This window comes from Camelus bactrianus, chromosome 17 (genome assembly GCF_048773025.1).
Source record: "Camelus bactrianus isolate YW-2024 breed Bactrian camel chromosome 17, ASM4877302v1, whole genome shotgun sequence".
Taxonomy (NCBI): Eukaryota; Metazoa; Chordata; class Mammalia; order Artiodactyla; family Camelidae; genus Camelus; species Camelus bactrianus.
The window spans coordinates 4,200,463-4,224,659 of NC_133555.1; the positions used below are offsets into that span (position 1 = coordinate 4,200,463).

The 24,197-nt window shown below is 49.6% G+C and overlaps 3 protein-coding genes across 9 annotated transcripts in view; 1 reads left to right on the plus strand and 2 right to left on the minus strand.

Moving 5' to 3' along the window:
* The window catches only part of MKRN2 (makorin ring finger protein 2), a 28,509-nt gene extending 24,386 nt beyond the window's left edge, over nucleotides 1-4,123 (minus strand). For 2 of the 4 annotated variants that reach the window (XM_074344313.1, XM_074344315.1), the window contains exon 1: nucleotides 866-1,009. In XM_074344313.1, coding sequence (XP_074200414.1) covers nucleotides 866-891 — 26 coding nt within the window. In that variant the 5' untranslated portion in view covers nucleotides 892-1,009. Of the gene's footprint in view, nucleotides 1-865; nucleotides 1,010-3,993 lie in introns of those variants that run through there. The other 2 variants (XM_074344314.1, XM_045515349.2) reach the window with 2 other exon arrangements.
* A 555-nt stretch (nucleotides 4,124-4,678) lies between these two features.
* MKRN2OS (MKRN2 opposite strand) lies at nucleotides 4,679-10,361 on the plus strand. The gene is made up of 4 exons (XM_010953071.3): nucleotides 4,679-5,322; nucleotides 6,802-6,851; nucleotides 8,007-8,169; nucleotides 8,984-10,361. Exons 1-4 carry the CDS (start codon nucleotides 5,105-5,107, stop codon nucleotides 9,273-9,275), a joined length of 723 nt encoding a protein of 240 aa, XP_010951373.1. The 5' UTR covers nucleotides 4,679-5,104; the 3' UTR covers nucleotides 9,276-10,361.
* A 2,355-nt stretch (nucleotides 10,362-12,716) lies between these two features.
* The window catches only part of TSEN2 (tRNA splicing endonuclease subunit 2), an 86,982-nt gene continuing 75,501 nt past the window's right edge, over nucleotides 12,717-24,197 (minus strand). For all 4 annotated transcript variants that reach the window (XM_045515347.2, XM_045515348.2, XM_074344311.1 and 1 more), the window contains 5 exons: nucleotides 22,251-22,389; nucleotides 15,936-15,972; nucleotides 15,277-15,388; nucleotides 14,451-14,540; nucleotides 12,717-13,602 (listed from right to left, as the gene is read on the minus strand). In XM_045515347.2, coding sequence (XP_045371303.1) covers nucleotides 13,543-13,602; nucleotides 14,451-14,540; nucleotides 15,277-15,388; nucleotides 15,936-15,972; nucleotides 22,251-22,389 — 438 coding nt within the window. In that variant the 3' untranslated portion in view covers nucleotides 12,717-13,542. The remainder of the gene's footprint in view (nucleotides 13,603-14,450; nucleotides 14,541-15,276; nucleotides 15,389-15,935; nucleotides 15,973-22,250; nucleotides 22,390-24,197) is intronic.

The following is a 24,197-nucleotide window of genomic DNA, read 5'->3' on the forward strand; positions in this document are numbered from 1 at the left end:
ACTGAAACCAATTATTAAAATAAAAATTGTACTTTTTACAAGTTCAATAAGCCTAGGATCCCAAAATTGTCAGGCCACACGCTACCAAGGAATGAGAATACACAACCAAGCTATTTCTATTTCACAGGAGCAGTATAACCACCCGGTTTTGAATTTTCTACAACCACCCAACCATTATTGTATTTCTCCTCGGAAATAGGTCTCTTAGAAAGATGAGAGTATCACTTAACCTCATTCCGTCTGAGTTTCCTGCACCATAAAACAGGAATGTCTGCCTGGGAGTGTTACCGTGAAGGCTAGTGACAACGCATATAAAGGACTTGGAAATAAGCCGAACAATGAACAAACTTCCAGTAAATGCGACCTGCCGTTAGTATTTTCCACACCAGTCTTACTTGCTGACTAACTGCAAGTTTAGGTTGCATCGGAGTTCTCCAAACTCTCAGGAAAAGAAGGCCGCTTTGGGGACCCCGCCTCTTTGTTATCACTCTTGCGTGGTAGCTCCATTTATATACTACCTCTTGGTGCCCCTTTACCCAACCCAAGTCACCTTTCCCTGCTAAACCCTAAGTCCCAGGGCCCCCGCCCCGCCGCCCCGCCCGGGCCCAGCACCCTGCACGGCCCCCGCCGGCACATCCCTCCTTCCAGCCACAGACGCCACTCTTCAAATGCGCAGCACAGCCCCCCGCGCCGGCCTCGGCCACGCAGCGCCGGCTCCGCCTGAAGAAGCCGGACCCCGACCCGCTGAGCCACTTTCCACGAACACGCTCCAACCTCCGTGTCCCTGGCGCGGTAACGGGGCGCACCCGCGGAGGGGCCCGAAGTGGCCAGGCGCCCTAGGACCCCCGCGCCGCCGCACACTGACCTGCAAGTGACCTGCTTGGTGCTCATGGCGGTCGGGTTGGAGCGCCGTCGTCGCGCCGCCGCCTCTCACTCTCGCCGCCGCCGCCGCCGCCTCAGCCTAGGCCCCGCCCACTCCGCGCAGCCGCGTCATGCCGGCGCACGCCGCCACGCAGGTGCGGCTCCTTTGTAGCGCCGGCGGGAAACCTCGCCGCCGTCACAATTAGTTCCGCCCCGGGGGTGAGGGCGGGAGGACCCTCAACCTCCGCACTCCTGGTCCCGCGTTTCCAAGCCCCCTGGGCGGGGCCTGGAGTGGCGCCCTAGTCCTGCCGCTTCCATCCCAGGAGCCAACTGTTAGTTCCTACGGGTCTGCTCCCATCTCCGACTGCATTCCTTAGCGACTTCCGGCGTCCCTAGAATCCTCACCCCTCCGAGGCCAAGCTCCCGCCTCTCCTCCCCGCCCACGTTTGCACGCCCGAGGGCCTTTTCTCAGACCCTGCCTCCGCTGTTCCCGCCAGACCTCGCCTCCTACAGGACTGCCTTGGCCTCTCCCAGTGCTCTTTTTCAAAATCTGTACTCCCACCCCAAGTTTTAGACCTCATTTTCTCTCCTGGCAGTCCTCGGTTATCTTCCCTTTCCTGTGGTGAAAACCCAAGATTACTCGTGACACTTTGCTCTAGTTCTCTGTATCCTGCAGACCCTGCTTACACACCTCTCTTCGTCTCCACCGTCATGGTTCCTGTCTATGCAACCGTCACTCCTTGCCTGAGCCACGAAGTGGCCCCTTAACTGGTCTTCCGGCTTCTGCTCCCGTCCTGTTCTACCCTGGTCACACAAAACCTATTTTTAATACATAAGTCGGATCATGTCATTCACCTCCTTCAACCCTTTCAATGATTTTCCATTGCTTTTTTAAACATTTTTTTAAATTGTAAAAAACAGACATAAACTATAGTGAAGTGCACAAATACACATATGCCTCGGAGTCTCTCTGAATATATACGCTCATAAAACCACCACCCAAGATCAAAATAGCTTAACACCCCAGAAGGGCTCAATATCGCTAATTATTAGAGAAATATACAAGTCAAAACTATAATGAGGTATCACCTCACACCAGTTAGAATGGCCATCATTAAAAAGTCCACAAACGATAAGTGCTGGAGAGGGTGTGAAGAAAAGGGAACTCTCCTATGTTGTTGGTGGCAATGTAGTTTGGTGCAGCCATTATGTGAAACAGTATGGAGATTCCTCAAAAGACTAAAAGTGGACTTACCATATGATCCAGCAATCCCACTCTTGGGCATACATCTGGAGGGAACTCTAATTTGAAAAGATACATGCACCCCAATGTTCACAACAGCACTGTTTACAATAGCCAAGACACGGAAACAACCTAACTGTCCAAAAGACAATGAGATAAAGAAGCTGTGGTATATTTATACAATGGACTACTACTCAGCCATAAAAAGAATAATGCCATTTGCAGCAACACGGATGAACCTAGAGATTATCATACTGAGAGAAGTCAGACAGCAAAAGACAAAGATCATATGATATCACTTATATGTGGAATCTAAAAAATAATACAAATGAGCTTATTTACAAAACAAAAATAGTCTCACAGACATAGAAAACAAACTTACAGTTACCGGAGGGAAGGAGGGGCATAAATTAAAGAGTTTGGGATTTGCAGATACACACTACTATATACAAAACAGATAAACAGTAAGGCTTCACTGTACAGCACAGGGAACTATATTCAAAATCTTGTAATAACCTATGGTGGAAAAGAATTTGAAAAAGAATACACACACACACACACATATATCTGAATCATTTTGCTGTACACCTGAAACTAACACAAATTGTAAATCAACTATAGTTTAAAAAAATCAAAGCAAAAAGAAAAGCCCTTTGGGTATACTGGCAAAAAAGAATACATGACTTACAGGAGAAAGAAAATCAGTCTGTTTTCAGACATCTAACAGCAGTGCTTTATACCAGAAGAAAATGGAATAACATGTTAGAGAAAATGTGAGCCAAGGATTTTACATCCAGCAAAATCGACCTTCATGTATGAAGAACAGAGATAAAGTATCAACATACAAGAACTCAGGGAGTAGTCTTCCTATGTGCCCTTCCTAAGGAATCTTCTAGAGGATGAACTTCAGACAATCATAATTAGTTGGGAGTGATGAAAGGACTAACAGCATTAAAACACACTTGGGGGGGGGAGGGAGGATATAGCTCAAGTGGTAGGGCACATGCTTAGCATGCAAGAGGTCCTAGGTTCAATCCCCAGTACCTCCTCCAAAAATAAAGAAACCTAATTACCCCCCAAACCTCCAAGAAACAAACAAAAAACCACATTTGTGGGTAAAAACTTAGGGTAAAAGGGGAGACTGTTGTTTGTAATAGCAGATGCTCTGAAATGAAGATCTAGGACAAACATTTAAATAAATGAGAGGAAAATGGAGAGCGTACGTGCAAAATTTAAAAAAACTAATTGTAATTGGAGGTGATGGTATTACTGTTGTCACTCTGGGATTGTGTAAAGTGGGGTACAGCATCCCCTGTTACCTTGAGAACCAAGATTTTCAGTGTGGAAGAAAAGAGATACAAATGTAACACAGAGGAGATTAAATAAAAACATGATAGTCCTAAAACTGAAGTGGAAATAGCATTTTATCTTTATGTGTGTGCAAGTTGAGTGTGTACTTTTTTTTTTTATCCTGCTTTGTTCACTGAAAAGGTCAAGAAACGATTTTTTTAAAAGAATGCCAGTGTATTGAAAGTGTTTACTAAGGCATGGTTCCTTCCATCCTTTCCATAGGATTAAAAATACCTCTTGGTATCTGTGTCACGCTGATGTATATTCTCAGTTGAAAGCAACTTGGGTCAAACAATAGTGGTGCTTTATATTAATAATGAACAATCTCAGATCCTTGTCACCTGAGCTGGTGTCTAGCTATAACCCCTCTGCCTTCCCTGTAACAAGAGAAGTTTAGCTGAAATGATTTCTAAGGTCTTCTTCAGTCCTGTGAGTCTGATGATCATTTTCACATTGTAACACCGAGTATGCGCTTTTCTACTTCTCGGCATACTGTAATATAAATCACATTACGAAACACTTTCTTGAAGCACTTTTACCTGCCACGACACCTTCTCTGTGGGTCTTCCCTCTCCAGTTGCTCTTCTCTGGAACGACAGGCATCAACAGAGGGTTGGCTAAATAAAGTGATGCAGCCAAACTCTGGATTCCTCTGCAGGCATCTGAAAAGCTGAGCTGGACCTATAGTACTGATACTGCGGGAAAGCTTCCGAGATGAGAGAGAAAAACAAGAATTTGAAAACAGTATACAGTATAACAACACTGGGGTTTGAGAAAAATATGTGGAAATATTCAGTTACTTTACCCTTTTCTCCTGGGAATGTAATACAGTGGGTGAAAAAATTTTATGGAGAAACAGAGGGTATTATTACCTTTTCTTCCCATGTATTTTTGTGCAGCTGCTTAAAATTATTTTAAAATTGAAGAATAATAAAGCGCATGTAGTAAAATGGACAGCTTGAATTTTCACAAACTGATTATACTCTTGTATAATCAACACCTAGATCATGAATCAGCACAAATTCAGGCCCCAGTGCCCACTTACGCCCTCTTTCAGTCAGTACCCCCCCACCTAGGGTAACCACTACCCCTATTTCTCACGGTCCTGTTAATTTTTTATGAGCAAGATTACTTCTACAATATAAAATACCAAAAGAAAAATAGCTTCAAAGTGAAGATTCCATTTATTTATTCAAAACCCAGACAATATAACCTATTCTAGAAATCCAATAGTAAATGTTGGCCCCCAACTCCAAGAAGCTCACAGACAAATCAATGGCTCATTAATTAGTAACAGCTCTGGTAGAAACGAATTCAGCACTGCCAGTGCAAAGGAAGGCTGGGGGAAGCTGAGGAATGTTTCACAGAAAAGTAGGGCTTTAGAGGATGAGTAGAAGCTGGCTACTGACCGTTGCAAAATATACGAAGGCTGGAAAGAAACGCTGGCAGCACAAATGGAACTAGCTCTTTAAGACACCAGTTTGTGGGGAGGCCTGGTTACAGGTTAACCCTAGCCGGCTTGGCTTGTGGAGCTGCCAGGCAGGATGACATCACTGTTGATCGGGTTCCCCAGGGGGAGGGCACTTGCTAGCTGTGTGATGAGGAAAAGGAAGTCCCAGGAAACATTGCTGGGTGCCGAGGAAGGAAGCCATGCAGCGCACAGAGGCCGGACAGCCCATCATCAAGTTCAACCACTGTCAGAAGCCCATCTACAGCTTCAGCGTGCCGCGGTGCTGCCCTCTCTGCCAGCGGGACATGGGCGCCAGGAAGCTGGGGGAAGCACCTGTGAGCATCGCTAACCCATTCACCAACGGGCATCGAGAAAAGTGCTCATTCCTCCTCAGGCCAACCCAAGGGACGTTTCTCAGGTGCAGTGTTTTGAGTGTTGCATTGGATAATACAAACTATTCCCTCTGGGGTTTAGTCACTCAAATGTTCTTTTTCTAGTATGTGCCATGCAGTGTGAGATTTGGTGGATGACTGTTTCAGTGTCTGGGTGTTAAATCCTAAAACGTAGGCCTGCTGGTTTCAGAAGCAGAGATGAGGTGCACAATCTGGAGTGAATCTGCTTACACGATTTTAAGAGAGAGAAATTGACAGGCTGGGTATTTTTTTATCCATAGATTCTGTGCTAAAAGGCTAACCGGGAAAATGACCCAGCAGCTAATCTTATCAAAATAATACCTTTGAGTTAGTCTGTAACTTCTGTGACAAACAGGTACCATGCCCAGAGCCTGAGGAATGACCATCACTGACAGTATCTGTCACACAACTGAGAAGTAACTGGGGGGAAGGAGGGAGTGAATATGCAGGATTTAGGCAGCAAAGAGTGAGGCTGTGCACGCAGGGAGGGACCTGGGGACAGTACACACGAAGGCCCAGCGCCGTGATCAGCCACCGAAAACCATTTTCCCAGCTTCATTCTCACCTCTGAACCCACAGGGTCTCAAAAAACTCATGGTGGCTGCAACAAGCTGAGCTGGGGGTTGCGCTGAAGAAGGTGGTGTCCTTGGCCATCTTAAAGCGTGGGACTGCTTGCTTTAATGAGTAACCCGACATCCAGACCTGTGGTCTAACAAAGGAGCTTCGTCATCTAAAAACCCTCTGATTCACTTGATGCCTCTGCGGCAACACTCAGCGGGCACTTAATATTCTTCCAGCCAGTTTGCCAGGAGGCCGTGGCATTCCCATTTTACCAGTGAGGAAACAGATCAGAGAGGGTCTCAGGGCGAGGAAGTGATGGTCTGGGGTCACACATGGAGGTTAAATTACGTGGAATTACACATCTATTGCGCAGCCTCGGGTAGAGAATAATTTCAGGAAATAAGGGCTGTCCAGGAAAAGCAGGTACAAGTCACAAGACCAAAGGCTGCAAGACCAAACCGGGCGGTGTCGATTTCACGTAGAAGCCCACTGAGACGCGCCCAGGACCCTCTCACCTCCGTCTGAGGAGTCTGAGGAGCAGGCTGCCACCTCCTCTGGAAGGAGGGGAGAACGAGGAGCTTCTCTGGCAGCTGACTGCCTTTGCCGGCTGGGCCTCTTGGCCATGGAGCCAGGCGTCAGGCAGACTCCACGCTCCAGCAGGGCTGGCCTTCCAGCACACCCACCTTTAGAACTGGGGGGGGGGGGGCCAAGAAAACCCCGAGGGGTCGCAGGGCAGTGTTTTCTACCTCAGATGGACTCCTGGCTCCACCAGCTTGGAGACAGGGCTGCCACGAGCCTGCCCCTGGTGCTGAGCTCCGGCACCAGCCAAGAGGGGAGGCCCATCGCTCTCCTCCTTTAAATGCCAACGCTTCACGCCAAATACACGCAAATGAGAGGGAAAAACCCCCACTTGTTTCTTCCAGGGAATATGACGGAAGGTCTGATCTCCACGTTGGAATAACCAACACAAACGGTAAGTGCAGTTTCACTAAAAAGGCCTCACAGTACCCGCTCAGAGGAGGGCGGTATTTCTGGAGAAGAGGCAATCACGGCAGCACCTAGTGGTGCCTTGGTGCCGGGGTTCTGCTGCGCCAGGAGGCGGGCCGTGCTGCCCTCCCAGAGGGTGACGCCTGGCTCTGCAGCAAGGCCCCCCTGCCAACAACACGCAACACGTGGAAGTGCTTTCATTCTCACTCAGTCAAGAGCACGCACGCCTGTATCTAAAAAAAATTTTTTTTTTTTTTTTAGTTTTTAACATGTTGATCGCCACATCACCCAAATCTGGGTGACAGTAGTTTCCTCAGGGGCACCTGATCCACGGTAGGCGATCAACGTGTTAAGAGAGGAAGAAACAGATGCCCAGAGAGGCTGAGTTGTCCAAGACCTCACCTTGTGTTAGACCCAGAACCTCAACTCCCTGATCCTTCACAGCCCACTGCACAGGGTCCCGGGTCTCCAGGGCCCGGCAGGGAGCCCAGGGATAGACGGGGAGGGATAAGCCCCGAGCACGTGGTGGGGCCTGCGGTGGTTTGCTTTAAAAAGTAAGAAAAGCAGGACTTTAAACAAAATGGTTCCTTTGGCTGGATTTCGCGTGGAGGGGACAGCCTGCAGGGAAAGACCCGGGCAATGCACCCGCAGGAGGTGCCGGCTGGCGAACGGCGAGCGAGGCCAGGCAGGCGCGGCTGTGACCAGGCCCCGCAGGTAAAGTCTGATGAGAGCCCTTCCTACTCCCTTGAGGCAGGAGAAATTGACACTGTAAACAGAAACCTGGGGCTGGTTTTGAACTCAGGGAATGGCACAAACGGTCGGATTTGTGCCCATCTCTGTCAGCAGAAATTTGTTGCTGATTTAAGGACACAAGACAGACCCCTCTGTAAAAAGAGAACTTCAGCAAGCACACGTGGCGATGATTGTCCCAGCTCTTGCTGTGGCCTCTGTCCCCTGAGGCAACCTTGACCTCATGGTGCAGAGAGCAGGGGGCAGCAGCCCACTGGTGGAGGGAGGTCCTAGGGCCTCCCCCGGTGGGTGCTATCTGGCCATCAGGAAGTGCGACCTGGGTTTCTGTTGTGTGAAGTTACCGGGGTAAGTGTCCCCTTACACTTCTCCGTGACTCTGGCTTTGGCGGCAGGAGCTGTGTATAACTACACGGTGCGCGGGGTCCAGCGAGACGAAGCGGGCTGGGAGCAGAGTGTAAGCATCCCACTCCTGCAGCCCGGCATGTTTGGACTGATGGACCAGTGGGACAAGTACCTGGAAGACTTCTCCTGTGCGGGGGCCTGGCTGCCTCACAGGTAGGACGGGGCCGCAAAGACCATCCGCTCCCTGGCCCTCATTAACCACCAGGTGGGATCCCGGCTCACTGAGAACTCTAAGCTGCATTTAGCTTCATGCTGAGCCTGTACTGAGATAGCAGCGTCTGTAACAGGATTTAAGCAGGGGTTGAATGACTTGGGGTTTTCCGCAGAGGTGAGCCAGCTTACATTTACACAATAGCATCATAGCATTCTAAAAGCTGAAAGGACCAGAACTCACCTCTCTGAATTATTTTACTTATATAATTACCATTTAATAATAATGTACAGCAGGATGCATAGTATTCTATTTTCATAAAGCAAAAAAATTTTAAGTGATGTTCAAAATGTCAACCTATCTACAGCTTCCCTTTTAAGTTTTAGAAATTCTGAAATCAGTCTCTGAATTCCTTGCTCGCTCATCGCTGTAGACGATGAAGAGCGTACCTGCAGACCTGTTTTGATGCTTCCTTTGAAATAAATATAGACACTGTGGGATATCATGAAACTCAGACATGGAATTCCACTTTTAGAATCTAGAATTTCAGTGAAATAAAGCTCCCCCTGCCCAAATGGGGACTTATGCAGTCTAGGTCACCACTGTGAAGGTCTGGGTGAGGCCCATCTGTACTTAAGTTGCAAGTAGCAACAGCCCAAGACGCCAGGTGTCCCTCAGAGCTGCACTGCGGACACTCTGCCATCAAGGGTGCTGGTACGTGCTGGGCCCCGCTGGCGGAGTGAGCCCGACTCCAACCACAGAAGGCCACGGGCAGCTCTGGGGCTGAGCCTGTCCTCCCCCGCCCTGTCCTGCAAGGTACGAAGAGGACCAGCACAACTGCTACAGCTACGCCCTCACGTTCATCAACTATGTGCTGGCCGTGGAAGGCCAGGAGCCGCTGGACAAGGACCAGTTCACGGAGATGTTCGTGGTCCCCAGGACAAGGAAGGCTTCCAAGTACATCACACTGCACCGGGCGATCGAAGAGCGGGGCTTCTATGTGCCCGACCGCCCTGATCCCGAGACAAGCCCGCCCCCAGGGAGCGGCTCTGCTGAGCACCGAGCACCACAGCAGACCGGACAGGACGTCAGGGGTGACCCCCTGTAACAGCTACTGGGCCTCTCGGTGCGTCAAGCTGTGGTTAATTTAAAAAGTGTTTTGGATTTCCTTTAAGCATATTTCAGCTCACTGCAGTTTAAGAATTAGTGAGATTAATAAAAATTGCCCTGGGTTTTCAAAACTGTATGCATTACAACTGAATTCTTTCCCTTGTGGTTTGGGGTCCATGTTACAGCGTAAAGTGGTGGCACTTTTTATTCACAGAGCAGTGAAAATTCTCCCTACAAATCAACCAGTGCTGAACAAATTCAGTGTGCGTCTAGGACATGGGCATCTGTAGGAAGGTGAGCGAGACCCTGACGATCTATGAAGTAATGAGTGCCTTCACTGCCCTGTTTTTCTGTAAAAAGCACATGGAAACCTTCTGACAATCAGTAACAGTGAAAATAAAAGGAAAAAAGTTCTTAGAATCTGAGTTGGGAGCCGGGCTCCCCTCCTGAATCAGCCTTTCCAGGGCGATGCGCATAAACAGGACGGCAGCTCCTCTGTCGCAGGAGGACAGTCCCTCCTTCCATCTGACCTGGCGTGAGCAGCTGCGGCGTCCGGGCCACCACGGCAAAGCACCTGCTCTGCTCACGGTCAGTGCAAAATTCAGGAAGGACACCATGAAAGTCTGCCTTCTTTATCCAATGCCTTTGGGGGAGGAAGGGGACGACTGGGATGAGGAACCATGAGGCACATTAGAACTTTTACACCCAAATCATCACCAGACTCCACACAGCCAATGGGCAAAACGGTTCAGAATTCCTCTTTGGGAACTGCTTCCAGAACTCTTTATTTTTGACCAAATGTCAAAACTTTCCACCGAATCTTATTCCCCAGGGTGGTAACCGAATGATGTCTAATTCCCCAAAACCAAACCCACTTTCAAGGAGCTGACAATCAGTCAGCAATAAAGATATTCAGAGAACTTGCTACAGACCCTTAAAGCTTGTTTTCAGAGAGACATCAGGTCAGTTCCTCTGCACTGGCCACGTCAGTGGGAAAAAATGCACGCAGACCGACACGTGCATTTGTAAGTTTCAGGGCTGCTCTGAGAAACACCAACTTGCCACCTAGAAAGTGATACCACTTTAAACAGAGCCCTGTCTGCTATTCCGTGGAGTACAGAGAATCATCAAGACCTCAGCAGGTAAAGGTGAAAAAGCGCTGAGTTTGGGGAACACTCCCGTGTGCCCCATTCTCTTCACACTCCATCTGAGGACTCTGCTGCTCTGGTCCAGTTCTTTACCCGATGATTAGTCATTACAGCTGCATTTAACAAGTATCACGGAAGACTCCACCCAGGGTAAACACTTCTCACTCCTCCCTTTTCGTCCCCAAGCCACCCTGTGGGGTGGGTACCGACATTATGCCCATTTTACAGATGAGAAGGGAAACTCACCTGCCCAAAGTCACACAGTGGCAAAACCAGGGTTCAGACCAGGGCTGAGTGCCAAACCTGTGCACATAACCCCAGCACTCTGAAAGCGACCAGGGGTACGCAGGACGCACGGCACAGGGGTCAGCAATTTGCCAGAGAAGATCCAGGAGAAGGCTGCTTTCATCAACATCCAAATATCAACAGAAGGTAAGCGATGTGTCACAAAACAATTAAAATGAGAACTGTTAGTATCAAAAATGCCACTTTTATGCTACTTTCTTAGTGCCACATGACCTGGTTTTCAAATAAACCTTTAAAGGCCCCCACTCCCTACTGTCGGGGCTGCTCTGCACCCTGGAGGTGACACTGGCCGCATATTTCCCTTTGTGTAGTGTGTTATCACCTCATTTCCCCACTTCACTAGATGAAAATGTCCCCTAAGTAAGTGGAGAAGTCCCTGGAGAAAGTAGGCGAGTTTCAAATGCCAAAGAAGTTCCCTGTTGGGAAAAGACGGCGGGAATGACAGTGAGAAAGGTGATCAAACAAATGACACATCCCTGGCTGAGCCTGCGCTCCCCCTCTCCCCACGTATGGCTTTTTGCACAATGGGTGACAGAATAAAACTAGTGAAAAGTGTTGCTTCCACAAAGCTTCTCGGCCTTCTTGAGCAGGGCGAGCCATTGTCTTCAAGCTCGCGAGACTCCTGTAAGGAGGATGCGCAGCCCATCAGCGAGACGCCACTGAGCACATGCTGCTACAGAGGGAGAGGAGAGAGGATGTGGAGGTGGGTTTCAGTTTTAAAGCAAGCCTGGAAGGTTCTCTAGGTTTAAGAACCACGTGGGCCTAATGCTTTGAAGGGCATGGGCGAGGCGGCAGCAGCTCCCCAACCGAACCACAGAAACTCCTGAAGGGGGGTTCTGTCGCAGAGCAGATTTCCCATCTTGGTGAACCTGAGCTTTTTTCCTTTTTTGAAAACAAATGCCAACTTATACATTTATTTCAAAAGGTATGAAAGAAGTGTTAGGTCACAGAGCTTCCAAGATAAGCTAATGCTGCTTTTAGCTGGAAACCAGTAGGGTGACGGAAACCAAGACCTCAGCTGGTGTATCACCCCTGCGCCCAGCCTTGTGTGGTGCTCAGACTGCACACATGACAGAGGAGGACCCTTCACATGGGGCCTCTCTGACCCAACACGATGCTTCCAGGCAACCTTCTAGAGCTTTCAGTTACCAGTAATCACCAGGGTCTTTCCACTTTTCTACATCTTCAGTGTAGCCTTTATTCCAAGGAGTCACCATAACCTTCAAGGCATGCTGGCTGACAATTAGGTAACTGGAGAGCTGACGCGGTGACAGCACTTCGGGGAAGCATCCATAGAGGAGCTTTCCTCATAAAGGCACTCGATGCACGGATGAGGCTTGGGAAGAAGTGTCATCACAAATGATGACCGAAATAGGGAAGAAACGGCTCTTGAGATTTCTGGCTGACATTCAAGGTTCTGGACAGTGGTGATTCAAAGCCGTGTCCTTTACTTTGTCTAAGGAGCCTGGAGGAAGCAAGGCAGACGGTAAAAATGCTGACCAACCACTCCCATCACTGATGAAGAGCAAAGAGCTCACCACCAAGAAGCTCCTTCAAACTGATGGTCACCTCTGGTCACAAGCAGGGGAGGGGGAGGAGCCCCGTCAAACGGCCGCCACATCTTTAAGATGCAGGTTGCGCAAGCCTGATGATTTGACAGCAAGGATCACGGATAGAACAGCAGCAGTGAGTTAAACTCACGACCACAGACAGCATCTCAGGTTGTCAGGAGTGCTAAGCCCGGGGTCAAGGAAATGGAAACAGAGGTCCATTTTGGTCTTTTTCATCTCACAGCTTCCACAGATGATTTTCAGCCATCCGCTTCTGGAGTATCCTGTGCCGAGGAAAAGCCTGCCTGCCAGTGACCTGAATCTGGACGCTGGATGGATCTCAGACCCTGTCTCTTTCCCTGGGTCCCTCTCCCTCACTCCCCACTGTGCCCTCCCTCCCCTCGCCCCCCAGACAACTCTTTACTGACATTTAACTGATTTAAGAAGGGCTGTTTATTGTGCTTTACCAAGTGCTAACTGCATTCACGACGCATCTTCATACATCATTTCACCACATGGTTTTGTAACAAGTTCAGTGAAGCGAGATACAATTCTTATCTAATACTGAACAATAAATACTGTGTGCGCTCCACACAACGTGCCCACCAATGAGTTCACTGGGAATTAAATAATTAGGTAATTGTGGTTTTTATATGTTTCCTGTGATACAGAAATCCTTGGTAGACAGTAAACGGATTTTTCCGTGTCTGAGTAGCTGGTTGAAGTCCCTGGACAATCTGAGACACACTATCACTTTTTCTGTTGAAAATAATGGAACACAGGGCCCTGCAATGTCCAGACCTGGCTGGCCCTCTTCCAGGACAGGCTGGACGTGGGGAACAGGAGAGGCCTGTGCCCAGAGGTGCACTGGAAACTGCAGAGGGCGGAGTAAAGGTGAACGACGATCATGCTCAGGTCAAGTCAGAGAGGAACAGGAGCTCCCTGGTGCTGGGAGAGCCCTCCTGGGACGCACCTGGTCCAGCACCCCCACGGAGGGGACGAGGCCCAGCGGCGAGAAGCTCAGGGCCAGCGTGTCAGGAACCGATGCGAGGGCAGGACCAGGAGTCCCGGCACAGGGCTCCTCCCCCGACTCCCGTGTAATTTTACCTTTTAAAGCACATTTTCCAGTGCTGGGAGCGCCAGGCCCTTTAAAACTTCTAAATCAACGGCGATTACAAAGGACGCTTTACCTCGCCCTGCACTGGGCCTATCGGAGGAGACTAAGCATTTGGTGGGGAAATCGGACACTGAGGTGCAGCTGTCAGAGTTCGTCTTGGTCGCTCCTCTCCCGTGAAGAAACCCAGCGGCTTAGAATCACTTCCTGTGATCAATCAGAACACAAAGGTGAGTTTCAAAACCAGAAATGAACAGACATGCTGAGCGCGTGTTCGCAGGGGTGGGCTGTCTGTACGAGCGCGACGCCTGCTCCCTTCCTAGTAACTAACCATCCGGAGAGCGCGGGAACGGCACCCACTGTCCTCTCCTGAGGGTTCCGGGCCACCCTCGCCCCAACTGTGGTTTCCTCCTGCAAGTTTCAGGAGTGGGGCGCCAGTGCAAACCCCAGTGTTTAACACAGGGCCAGGTCCATGACGGCACGGGTGTGTCTGGGTCAGCCTGGGGAGGGAGATGTGGACCTGAACTGGCAGTTTACGAAAAGCTAACCCAGTGGCCACGAGCAGGACAAACGGGGGAATGGGCCTGGAGACTGACCGGCAGATCTGCAGTGGGGAGGGGGTGCAAATAAGGAGGAAGGACAGAAACAGGAACAAACACTGGGGGACTGGACCATGGACTCGGCAGCCCCGCAGGAAAACCCCACCAGGAGGACAGGGTGGGGGCCTCATCTCAACAGAGAACCCCAGAAACCAGACGAGGAGTTCAAGGAGGCAGCAAGCCCACAGAGACCCAGGAGAGGCCTGGGGCTGGCCCCAGACTACGAGCACTTGCAGCTGAGTGGTGGGGACAGAAAGCAGGTGACATCACTGGACAAAGGGCAGCAGGGTGTCAGGGGAAGCGAGGCCGGGTTGAGCGGGGAAAGGGCCTGAGCGGCTCTCTGTGGCCAAGGCGAGGTGGTCTTCCTATCCTGTCCAGGGACTGCGCGTTCCAGAGGGCACAACACGATGGACAGGACCTTTGAGAGGACACGAGTTTGTCTCTGAGTTCACCTACCTGAACTTTAATTTGTTTCATACATTCTGGTGACTCCATTTCTTTCTCAGTCATGGTGGAGGGTTTAATCAAATAGCACAGCATGAGCTCCTACGGAGACATGAAAAACCACCTCTGTATCCCACAGAAGAGAAACACAAATCTGGCTGTGACTGCGGGAAACACGGGGCATCTCCATTCCCCCTGGCTGTGTGCTCCCCAAACTCACAAAGTTTCCTCCTGGGAACACACCTGGGCCCTGGATCTAGACTAAAGACCTGCCGTTTAGTCTTCGTTGACGTGGCAAGAGGACGCAAACAGAGCAAAAAGCTGATTATAAACCCGCACCTAGGACAGTAAACGTGCTAACGACACGGCACGACACTGGGGCCAGTGCAGACCCCACTTCTCCAGGACAGAGCTCCTTTTACAGGGGGAGGCCTCTGTGACTTCGCCTGTTCCCAGGCAGGTGTCACCTGGGCCTGCTGGCCCTTCTGCTTCCCTGCCCACCAGGCCTCCAGCAGCAGCGGGGCAGAGAACCCAGAGACTCCCAGTGTAACGGAGAAACGCGTCAAGGTTCTGACTCCTCCGTGAGTATGTGATTCTGAGCACGTGCTGGCTGGGCTGCCCCCAGGAGGAGGCAGCGCCCACCTACACCCGTCACCATGGGAGACCGTGAAGCTCAGGCCCCGGCTGCCGGTGGCGGGGGACATGACGGGGGACCATCCTCCAGAGCCTCCTTGGCAGGAACGCTCTGAGGTTCCTACAGACGACTTTCATGCTCCTACCATATTTAAGACGAAAAACCCAAACATTTAAGAGAATGGCTAAGCTGATGCTGTGTTACCTTGGAGACGTTAACGGAAACTCTGCTCAAGGCGGCCAGTGACTTCCAACTGAAAGGCCTGCGAGGACAGCCCTCGAAACGGTGGTCGACTAGCTCGACGATGACGGAGTAACTGGAAAAACGCCAAGAGCATTTTAAAAACAAAAAGCACCAAGTTGACCCGTTTAAAAAGAACACTGTTTGCCCCACAAAGAACGAAATTATAGGAAATAAAACTTACATGGCTGGATCCTAAATCCCCCTGGGCTACTACTGAGAAAGATATTAATGAAAAACTCAACTCAACAAACTTTCAGTCTGATTTCAACACTGATAGAAAAGGAACAAAAATATTTCTCCCAACATGAAAGCTGCGAATTCACTCAGCTGTTTAGACACTAATCCTCTCTGATATTAAGATGAACAATTAGTGTATAGTAATAACTGCACAGATTAACTCGATGTTTAATACTAAAACGTACATTACCTTAGCCTACCTCTCATTGTGTAGCCAGTGCAATGATACTACCGTGTAAGGCACAGACACACAGCATCTACTCCTGTCAGGCCAGGAGGAACTTGACTCTACTTGTTTGTGTACCACTGAAAATTAAACTGAAGCGCAGAAATTTCCTCCTGTCCCTTTACGTCATTAATTTATTTAAAAAATCACTCCAAACCTGGCATGGTAAAACGGAGGGCCTTTTCGATACAACACTGCAAAGAAAAAGAAAGAAAATGTGTAACCACTCAAAATCAAATTCTTAGGGACACAGACCCCCAGAGCTCTGTATGCAGGTAATGTGCAATACGCTCTGTGGTCTATTTTTAAAACCCAAATTGTTCTTGCCCCTGAAACAAAAAGCAGTTAGCATAACAAATATGTTGTCAGGACCCTAACACCCTTGTCCCACCCTCCACCAGACAGATGAACTCCAAACTCAAGTACAAGCGGCTTCTGTCTCACACTCTCTGGAGAGGGTGACATCGTGTCAGGCTTGGGAAGTTGGTATAACGTGGACCAACATCTAGTTACTCATTTCAAATCTTTCCAGTCAATGGAATTCAGTGTCTGAACTCCTCTGGCCGGTACTGAGCAGGGTGCTGGTGCTAGAGATGAATGAGCCACGTGAAGACCGTGGGGTCACGAGGAAGAAGCCAGGCTCCCGCAGCACCGTTAGGATGGGAATTGGTCCACCCGTCACACACACACCGGCTTTGGATTTCACGTGAACAGAAATTAACTTCGAGGGTGAAGTCCCTGAAATCTGGGGTTTATATGTAACAGCAGCTACAGGAATTACCTTAACTAACACACACTTACTCCGTAAGCTCTTGGCTGTGCCCTGTGCAAAAATCAAGGCAGAAAAGCTTTGTTTCCTTTGAGAAACTGATAGAATTCTCCTTCTGGGCACGTCAGTTGGTAGTTAATCCGGTTTCCCTCTGGCTCAGGCACCACGAGGTCAGTAAGAGTGTCGGATCCCATGGACCATACAGTAACCTTTCACCTCTATTTTCCACAGTCACGTTTCCTTTCTGTTAATCTACTTCCTACTTAAATTGCATTTAAAGTATTAGGCAAGTCAGCTCAAACTCACTGTGTAAAGGCACAAATTTAAGTAAACAAAGACACAATTCTCAATTCTGGGGCTGTGGTGCAGCAGAGGGAAACCAGGCACTGGAATGAGACTGTGCTCAGAGGTTCTGCTTCAGCCCGATCTCTGCCACTCTCAGCTGTGTGACTTCACCCAAGTGACTAACTTCTCTGAGCCTCAGTGTCCAAGATTATCAAATGAAGACACGAGGGGAAGTGAAGATCTTTTCCAGCCCTCACGTCATCTGTGATCAATACACCTACGGTGCATCTGGAACAAGACACAGCTGGAAAGCAGCTCCGCCCCCCATTCGGGCCATCAGAGGACCAACCGCGATGCTGGTGGCTCAGGCGCTGAAAGCATGAACGCAGGCATCAGAGAGACCCCCGTTCAGGGCTCGTCAGTGCCAAGACCACACAATCACACCTGTGCTGCAATCTCTTTATGGAAAACGGGGTAATCACGCAGGTGGAGGTGCTCAGTTACCTACAGTAATAGTGACTATGAGGATGACAGTGTATCCAGAGGGAAAAACAAAACAATTTTACAAAAATGCCTCACCAGGAGACAGATGAAAGCTTCAGAAGTCAAGAAATAGTGGGCATTAAAAAATAAAGCCTGCAAGAACACGGAGAGGAAAAGCGCTTTCTTACATGAAAGGCGGACATGACGTGTGGAAGCAACGATGGAGAATGGTGACCAGTGCAGCAATCAATTTGGGGAACCACTGTAATTACTGGGGAACCCAGTATTCAGTCTCACCCTGCAAACTACCTGCGAGCTACGAAAGGGAAGGTGCAGTTTTAGGACAGACACTCAACAATGGCCGCCCGAGCCAAAGGGTCCAATGGCATCACCAGCACCTGGACCACCTGACGTCATATGTCTCCAGGTGTGGCCCTGGAGGTACGCACATCACCTCTGTGCAACGAAAAACGCTGAGCCCGAGCCTAACCACGGAGCAGCAGCCAGACGTTCCTAGATTGCAGGGCATCCTACAGGGCTCTTCAAAAAAGGTCCATGTCACAAAAAAAGAGGGAATCTTAGATTAAAAGAGGCCAAACAGACTGCAGTGGTTGAATGGTGGCCCTCCAGACACACGTCCGCGTCCTAATCCCTGGAACCTGTGAATGTGACCTTATTTGGAAAAAAGATCTTCACAGGAGCTGGAGCCATGCAGCCACAGCCGGGAGGGCCCAGCACCGCGAGAAGCTGGGGGAGGCGAGGACCTGGGGGCAGAGGGGCCGCCTTGCTGACACCTTGCTTTCAGACTTCTGGCCTCTGCACCTGTGACAGAAGCAACTTCTGCTGCTTTATGTCCCCTAGTGTGTGCTCTTCCTCCTGGCAGCCCAGGGAAGCTGCAAGAGTGATAAATGCGCTAAATGAACCTTGACTGGGGCCTGTCAGAAAAATCAAATCAAAAAGAACACAGCCACAGAACACACTGTGGGGACAAGTGGGCAAATTTAAATATGGACTGGACATTCAGATGCTATTAATGAATTATTCTAATTTCTCTTAGGTATTACATGGTATTATAACCACGGAGGGGAATGTTCTTGGGAGCTGCGTGTGAAAATACTCATGAGTTAGTACGGACTGTGTGTGCCAACATGGGAAATGTTAATTAACCACTGTATGTTTAAAGTCGGATTAGAAAAATGAGCCAGGAGGGTGGCTTAGGAAAGACGTGAAGATGGGGTGGGATGAAGGCGCACCCCCTGCTCTGTGCAGGGCCGCTCCGGGGGGCAGAGCCAGCTGCCGGCTCCGGGCTGGAGGCAGTGACCAGCGAGCCGCCTTACGGCTCTGCACATCCTGTAACTGCAGCCTTCCCGTGGCTCCGTCCTTCTGCCTGTTTTGCAACTCCTGATTTGCAGGGAGCTGAGAAATCCCATGACCACACTTACTCAAAATGAACCCCAAATTGGAGTGGGTAGGAAGGAGGCTCTGAAGTAACTAGAACTTCAGGTCAAACTGAGTTAAATCAACTAGTAACTGTGTGCGCAAGACAAAAGCATAAACCTGGGATTGGTTTTTAGCTGTCTGGCAAGATTAGTTAGGTGTGGTGGGAAGTCCACGGGGTGGGGGCTCAGACAGCCCTAATCTCTGTACTTACCAGCCTTGGGACCCCTGGCAACTTCCCTGACCCTTTAAACCTCTATTTCCTCAGCTATAGGAGGTGAGTCCCGCACGCCTCACGGGAGCACGAAGATTAAATCAGACGGGAGAGGAAAAACACTGAGGCAAGGTGCCCGTCATCCTAGGAGCCAGCGGCCTTGGGAGCTTTTGGGGGTGAGGAGGAAAGGCTCCCACGTGGTTTCTGGCCTGGGTTTCACCAGTGGGCAGTCAAGGTCCACTGGCCCTGACGGTGCCCCTGATTCGAGATCCTTATCACCTGTTCCAAGTACTGCTCTGGAATGAAACCTGACCTCCAAGACCTAGTCAAGGGAAGACGCTCCTGGTAAGATGTGAGTTTCCTAACGGCCCTTCGTCGTGAGCCATTACTTCTCCGCGGAGGAACCCCTGTTAAGGGAGAATAACCTGCGGCGGCAGTGCGAGGGTGTGTGTGATTACGTCACCGGCCTTCACCGCTCAAACGACGCTGTTAGAAACCAGCAGGCACCACTCGCTGTGCCTGGAGACAAGGTCAAGTTTAGGAAGCCGCTCCCCTCACCCCAGGCGAGCACGGCTCCTGAACTCCTGCCAAAGCCGGAAACGTGAGGGCAGCCTCACGCTGCTGCTGGGCGGGAGACCTGGTCTCACACCAGACGTGCGAGAGGCTGGAAGTGCGTGACCCGCCCCTCCTGGGGCAGAGGGTCTGGGCAGGTGGGAAGCAGCAGCTGACGGATTTCTTTTCTTTTTTAAGAGTCTGTCCATCTGTCCATCCTTTCATCCACCCTTATAAGGCAGTTTATTTTTAAATTAGGGAAGTTCTCGCTACTCAGCATCCACAAACATGGCGTGAGAACTGAAAACACGTGAGGTCAGGTACGCTCAAGGCACCCGACAACAGTCCCTTCCCTGCAACTTCTTTTTTTTTTTTTATAAAGAAGATGTTTTTATTAAGATGCTGTTATCCATGTTACACGATGAGGGAATGGACGCTCAGAGATGAGGTGACCTCCCCGAGGCCACACAGCCTTCATAAGAGGGAGAGCCGGCAGTGACCCTCAGGAGCTCTGTTACCCCCATTACCCCTCAGTGTGTCACTGCAGCCGCGTCGACTGGAAGATTCTGCTCAAGTTTCACCCACATAAGGCACACACTGGCGAAGGCCTGCCGGGCGTTGCACCAAGCCGCTCTTCTTACAAGAGCATGAGGAGGAGAACGGGGCGGGGAGCCAGCGAAGGAAATGAAACAGGCACATTACTTATCTCAACGTGACCCGCGGCCAATGCAGCGACCTGGAAACCTAGCAAACCAGCCTCCAGCTGATTCTGATCATTCGTGGGGTGACCCTGCATTAGGATACTGTACCTGAAATCCAGGCATGGAAGGAACAAAAGGAACCCCTTACCTTAGAGGGATGGGCACATCTTAATCTTCATGACTGCTGACCCCACTGAGAATTTAATGAAATCTACCAACTCCTGACCCAGAAAAACACACCAATCTACAAACACAATATTCTGAATAAAATTTCAGGGGGTCCTGGGGGCTCCGGAAGACCATCCTATGATTCTAGGTTAAGCACACTCAATTTTACAGCATTTACAGATTTAAAAGACAGAACTGGCTTTCTTTGGAAATCAAAAACACATGGGACAAGGGGTGACTTCAAGACCTCGAGGGCTGTAACTTCTTAGAAGGCCACTCAAGTGCTTTGAAACTTTTGTTTGAACCTCACGAACAATTTTGAAGAGTACCCAGGGAGCACTGTTGCTGGGAGGATGTGGAGATTGTCAGGGACTTAGTGGAGGAGCGGCCCTGGTGCTGAAAGGCGCCAAGGACTGAGGCTCACTCACCCAGGCCGGCGGCCTGAGGCGCCCCGCACACAACGACCCCTCCAGGCTCTCCTGTGCTCCAAAGTCATGCCATCACAGTATCTCCACTGAACTTACCTGCATCCCAAATACCTAGGCGTTATCCTGAACTCCTCTCTTCCCTGCCAATCTTGCATGCATTCTGTCTGCAGGGCTCAGCTTCCCTAGCTCATCTCTCTGATTCCATCTTTGCCCCCCACTGTCTATTAGTAAGAAAGCAGACAAAGGTCCTACTAATGTAAGTCATTAAATCTAAATCACTGTTTTCCAATAACCAGTATAACATCCCAAGTCTTGGCCAGGCCAGACGAGATCTTCCCCAGCCTGACTCTTGGACATCACCTCACGCCACTCTCCCCAGGGATCTCTAAGTTCCGGAGGCACTGGCTTCGTGCTGCCTCAGGGCCTTTGCACTGGCTATTCCTTTGTACCGCCCGTGTTCTTCACCAGATTGTCAAGTGACCTGTTCCCTCACAGTAACCACATTTCTGTTGTTGTTTGGGGCACAGGTGTCCTTTCCTAGCCACCCTAACTTCCTTTTCAGTCTCTGCCCCTTCACTCCGCCCTATTTTTCTCAGACCCCAAACCTGCAGAACGTATTTGTGTGTTTGCTTGTTGCCACCCGCTCCAGCATGGGAGCAGCTCCCTCAGGGCAGCCGTGTTTGTCTTGTTCACTTTTGCGTCTTTGGCAGCTGAGAAGACCTGGCTCCCACGAGACCCTCACAATTGTCTGTTGAATGAAGTGCTCGCCAGGTCCAGACTCCTTGCTTTAAGTAAAGATCCTAGAGGCAGGACTGTGTAGACGCTTCTAAGAGCCTGGGCTCCAGGATTCAAAGCCCAGCCCTAAGAGTTACTAGCCCTAGAAACTATTAGGGGCAAATGACCCTTTCTCTCAAAACAAATCTATCAGATACATGAGGATCAAAGAGCACCGATCTCACGGAACTGCCGTAGGACTAAGTGAGATGATGAATGCCGGACACTTAGCACGACGCCTGGCAGAGTTAGGGCTCAGTAAACGACAGCTGTGACTATTACCACAGTTATGCGGGGTAACTGCACACAATTAGCCAGATGAGATTATCCCAGAGGACAAGGGACTGCCCTACATCACATGATCACACACTAATGAGGGGTGGGGCAGGGGCACCAGGCTCTTCCTAAGATCACAGAGGGGAAGAGAAGACCAGCCTGCCTGGGGGCCTCGGGCCCTCCTCCCAGGTTTTATCCTTAGAATGCCTTGTCGCTGGCTCACTCCAGACACACCCTCCAACCCAATCCAAACCTCATCTAAGCCAGAAGGAGGACCTCACCTTAGTGGAAAAAACAGCAATAGCACGTGCGCCGGATCAGACCTTCACCCCAGGATCCCACACAAACCCTGGCTCTCACGCCTGCCGAGCCGAGAACGACTTACGTAAATCTGTCCCGTACTTAAGTCCCACTTTGGGCACCCAGCCCTTGCTTCGGAAGTAATGGTAGGCCATGTACGTAGTCCTGAACGCGGGCTGAACTGCGGTGAAGGCTTTCCAGAGTTTCGCAATCGTTAAAGGCTCCTACAGTTGTCGGGGGAAGAACAGGCATCGTCATGTCTGTGTCCACCCATCGCCCAGCCACCGAATCAAGCCCTGTACCAAGTGTGGACTGAAGATACAACAAACACGGCGGCCACGACGAAGGGTTTAACCATGAGACCCAGACCTGCACTGTCCAGGGTGGCAGCCGCCGGCCACGCACCTAAACTGAGATGTGCTGTCAGCATAAACCACACTGAATTTCAAAGACTTGGTATGAAAAAAGGAACGTAAGCTATCTCAGTGATGTTGAGTATATTGGGTTAAATAAACTATGTAAATAACATAAATCAATTTCAGCTGATTTTTTTTAAACGGTTTTAATGTGGCTACCAGAAAATTAAAAAATATGCAGCTGGCTCCTGTCTGAGACTCCTGTCACATTTCTGCTGCACAGCACCACCCGAGAGGACTCGGGAAAGGACCCTCTGGAGATGGGAAGCAGCCAAGTGACGGTGGGGGGACAGGAGCGGTGGCTGCAAGGACAATCCGGGCAGAGGAACGGGGGGGGGGGGGGTCTGGAGTCCACACGTCCCAACATGCACAGACGCCAGTGGGTAGCTACGGTTCGTCTGGCCACATTCAGAAAAGCCAAGAATAGTTCTGTAAAAGCTTTGGGAAAAAAAGAAAAGATGCTCCACTGAGTCTTTGAAGCTAGAGAATTTATATCATGGCACAAATTAATAATCTAATTGCATAGAAGCCAATGTTGTTTATAAGGTTGGACCTGAAGAGACTGAGAACAGTTCGGGTCAGAGGATGTTCTTATGTGTGAACACAAAAACACAACAGGAAAACTAGGTCAGTCTGGGAGGTTTTCCGCTTCATTTCGGTGCTGAGTAAAATGATCATTTCTTCAGTTGGTTTACGGTTCAGTCACTCAGTGAGATTTCCTCTGCTTGTCTCAGCCTGAGATTTTAATACCATAAATGTGAGCTAGAGTTGGGTTTCTTTCTGTTTTGTTTTTTTTCTTTTCATTTTTTTGCAGCTGTTTTTTGCAGGTGGAAACCTCGTATGTGTATGGTCTTCAAGTCCATACCCTCCAACACAAGCAGCAGTCTTGGAGAGAAGGCTGAGCCTCCAGTCTGGACAAGCCCCCGGTTTCAGGGGCTGAGGGGTTCTATGAGGCAGCTGGAATGTTCTGACAAATGTCAGCTGAGGCCCGGGGAGGAGGCAGGGTGGGTGGAGAATGAACACCGCCCAGACAAAGGAGTCACCCATCACCCAGACACCCGTTTCCACGCCGCTGGAATACTCGTGGAAAAGTCTCATATAGTCAGACTTTGGTGAATGACAAAATTTATGTGCTCCCGAGAACAGGATAAAATACACTTGCTCTGTTCTAATGCCCTGCTTACCTTTCTCTTCTTAATCTTAATTTCATTTGAATAATTTTGAATAGGCCTTACATTTACATGCTCCAAAACTTACAACATCCACAAGTGTACGGTGACATCTCCCCTTCCGCCTCCCAATTCCTCTACCAGAAGTAAAGCAATGGTATTAACTCCTCGTGGCACTAATGTTCTTTTTTTTTCTTTGTGTGTGTGTATGTGTATATTTTTTTTTTAATTGAAGTATAGTCAGTTTACAATGTTGTATCAATTTCTGGTGTACAGCATAACGTTTCAGTCATACATGAATGTTTTCATGTTCTTCTTCATCATAGGTTACTACAAGATGTTGAACACAATTCCCTGTGCTATATAGTATGAACTTGTTGTTTGTCTATTTTATATATATTAGTTAGTATCTGCAAATCTCAAACTCCCAATTTATCCCTCCCCACC

Excerpts from the sequence above, each read along its gene's own strand:
- MKRN2OS (XM_010953071.3), top strand. The coding sequence starts at position 5,105 with ATGCAGCGCACAGAGGCCGGACAGCCCATCATCAAGTTCAACCACTGT. Across the intron at positions 6,852-8,006 it reads TGGAATAACCAACACAAACG|GAGCTGTGTATAACTACACG; the intron begins GTAAGTGCAGTT and ends CTTTGGCGGCAG. Across the intron at positions 8,170-8,983 it reads GGGGCCTGGCTGCCTCACAG|GTACGAAGAGGACCAGCACA; the intron begins GTAGGACGGGGC and ends CTGTCCTGCAAG.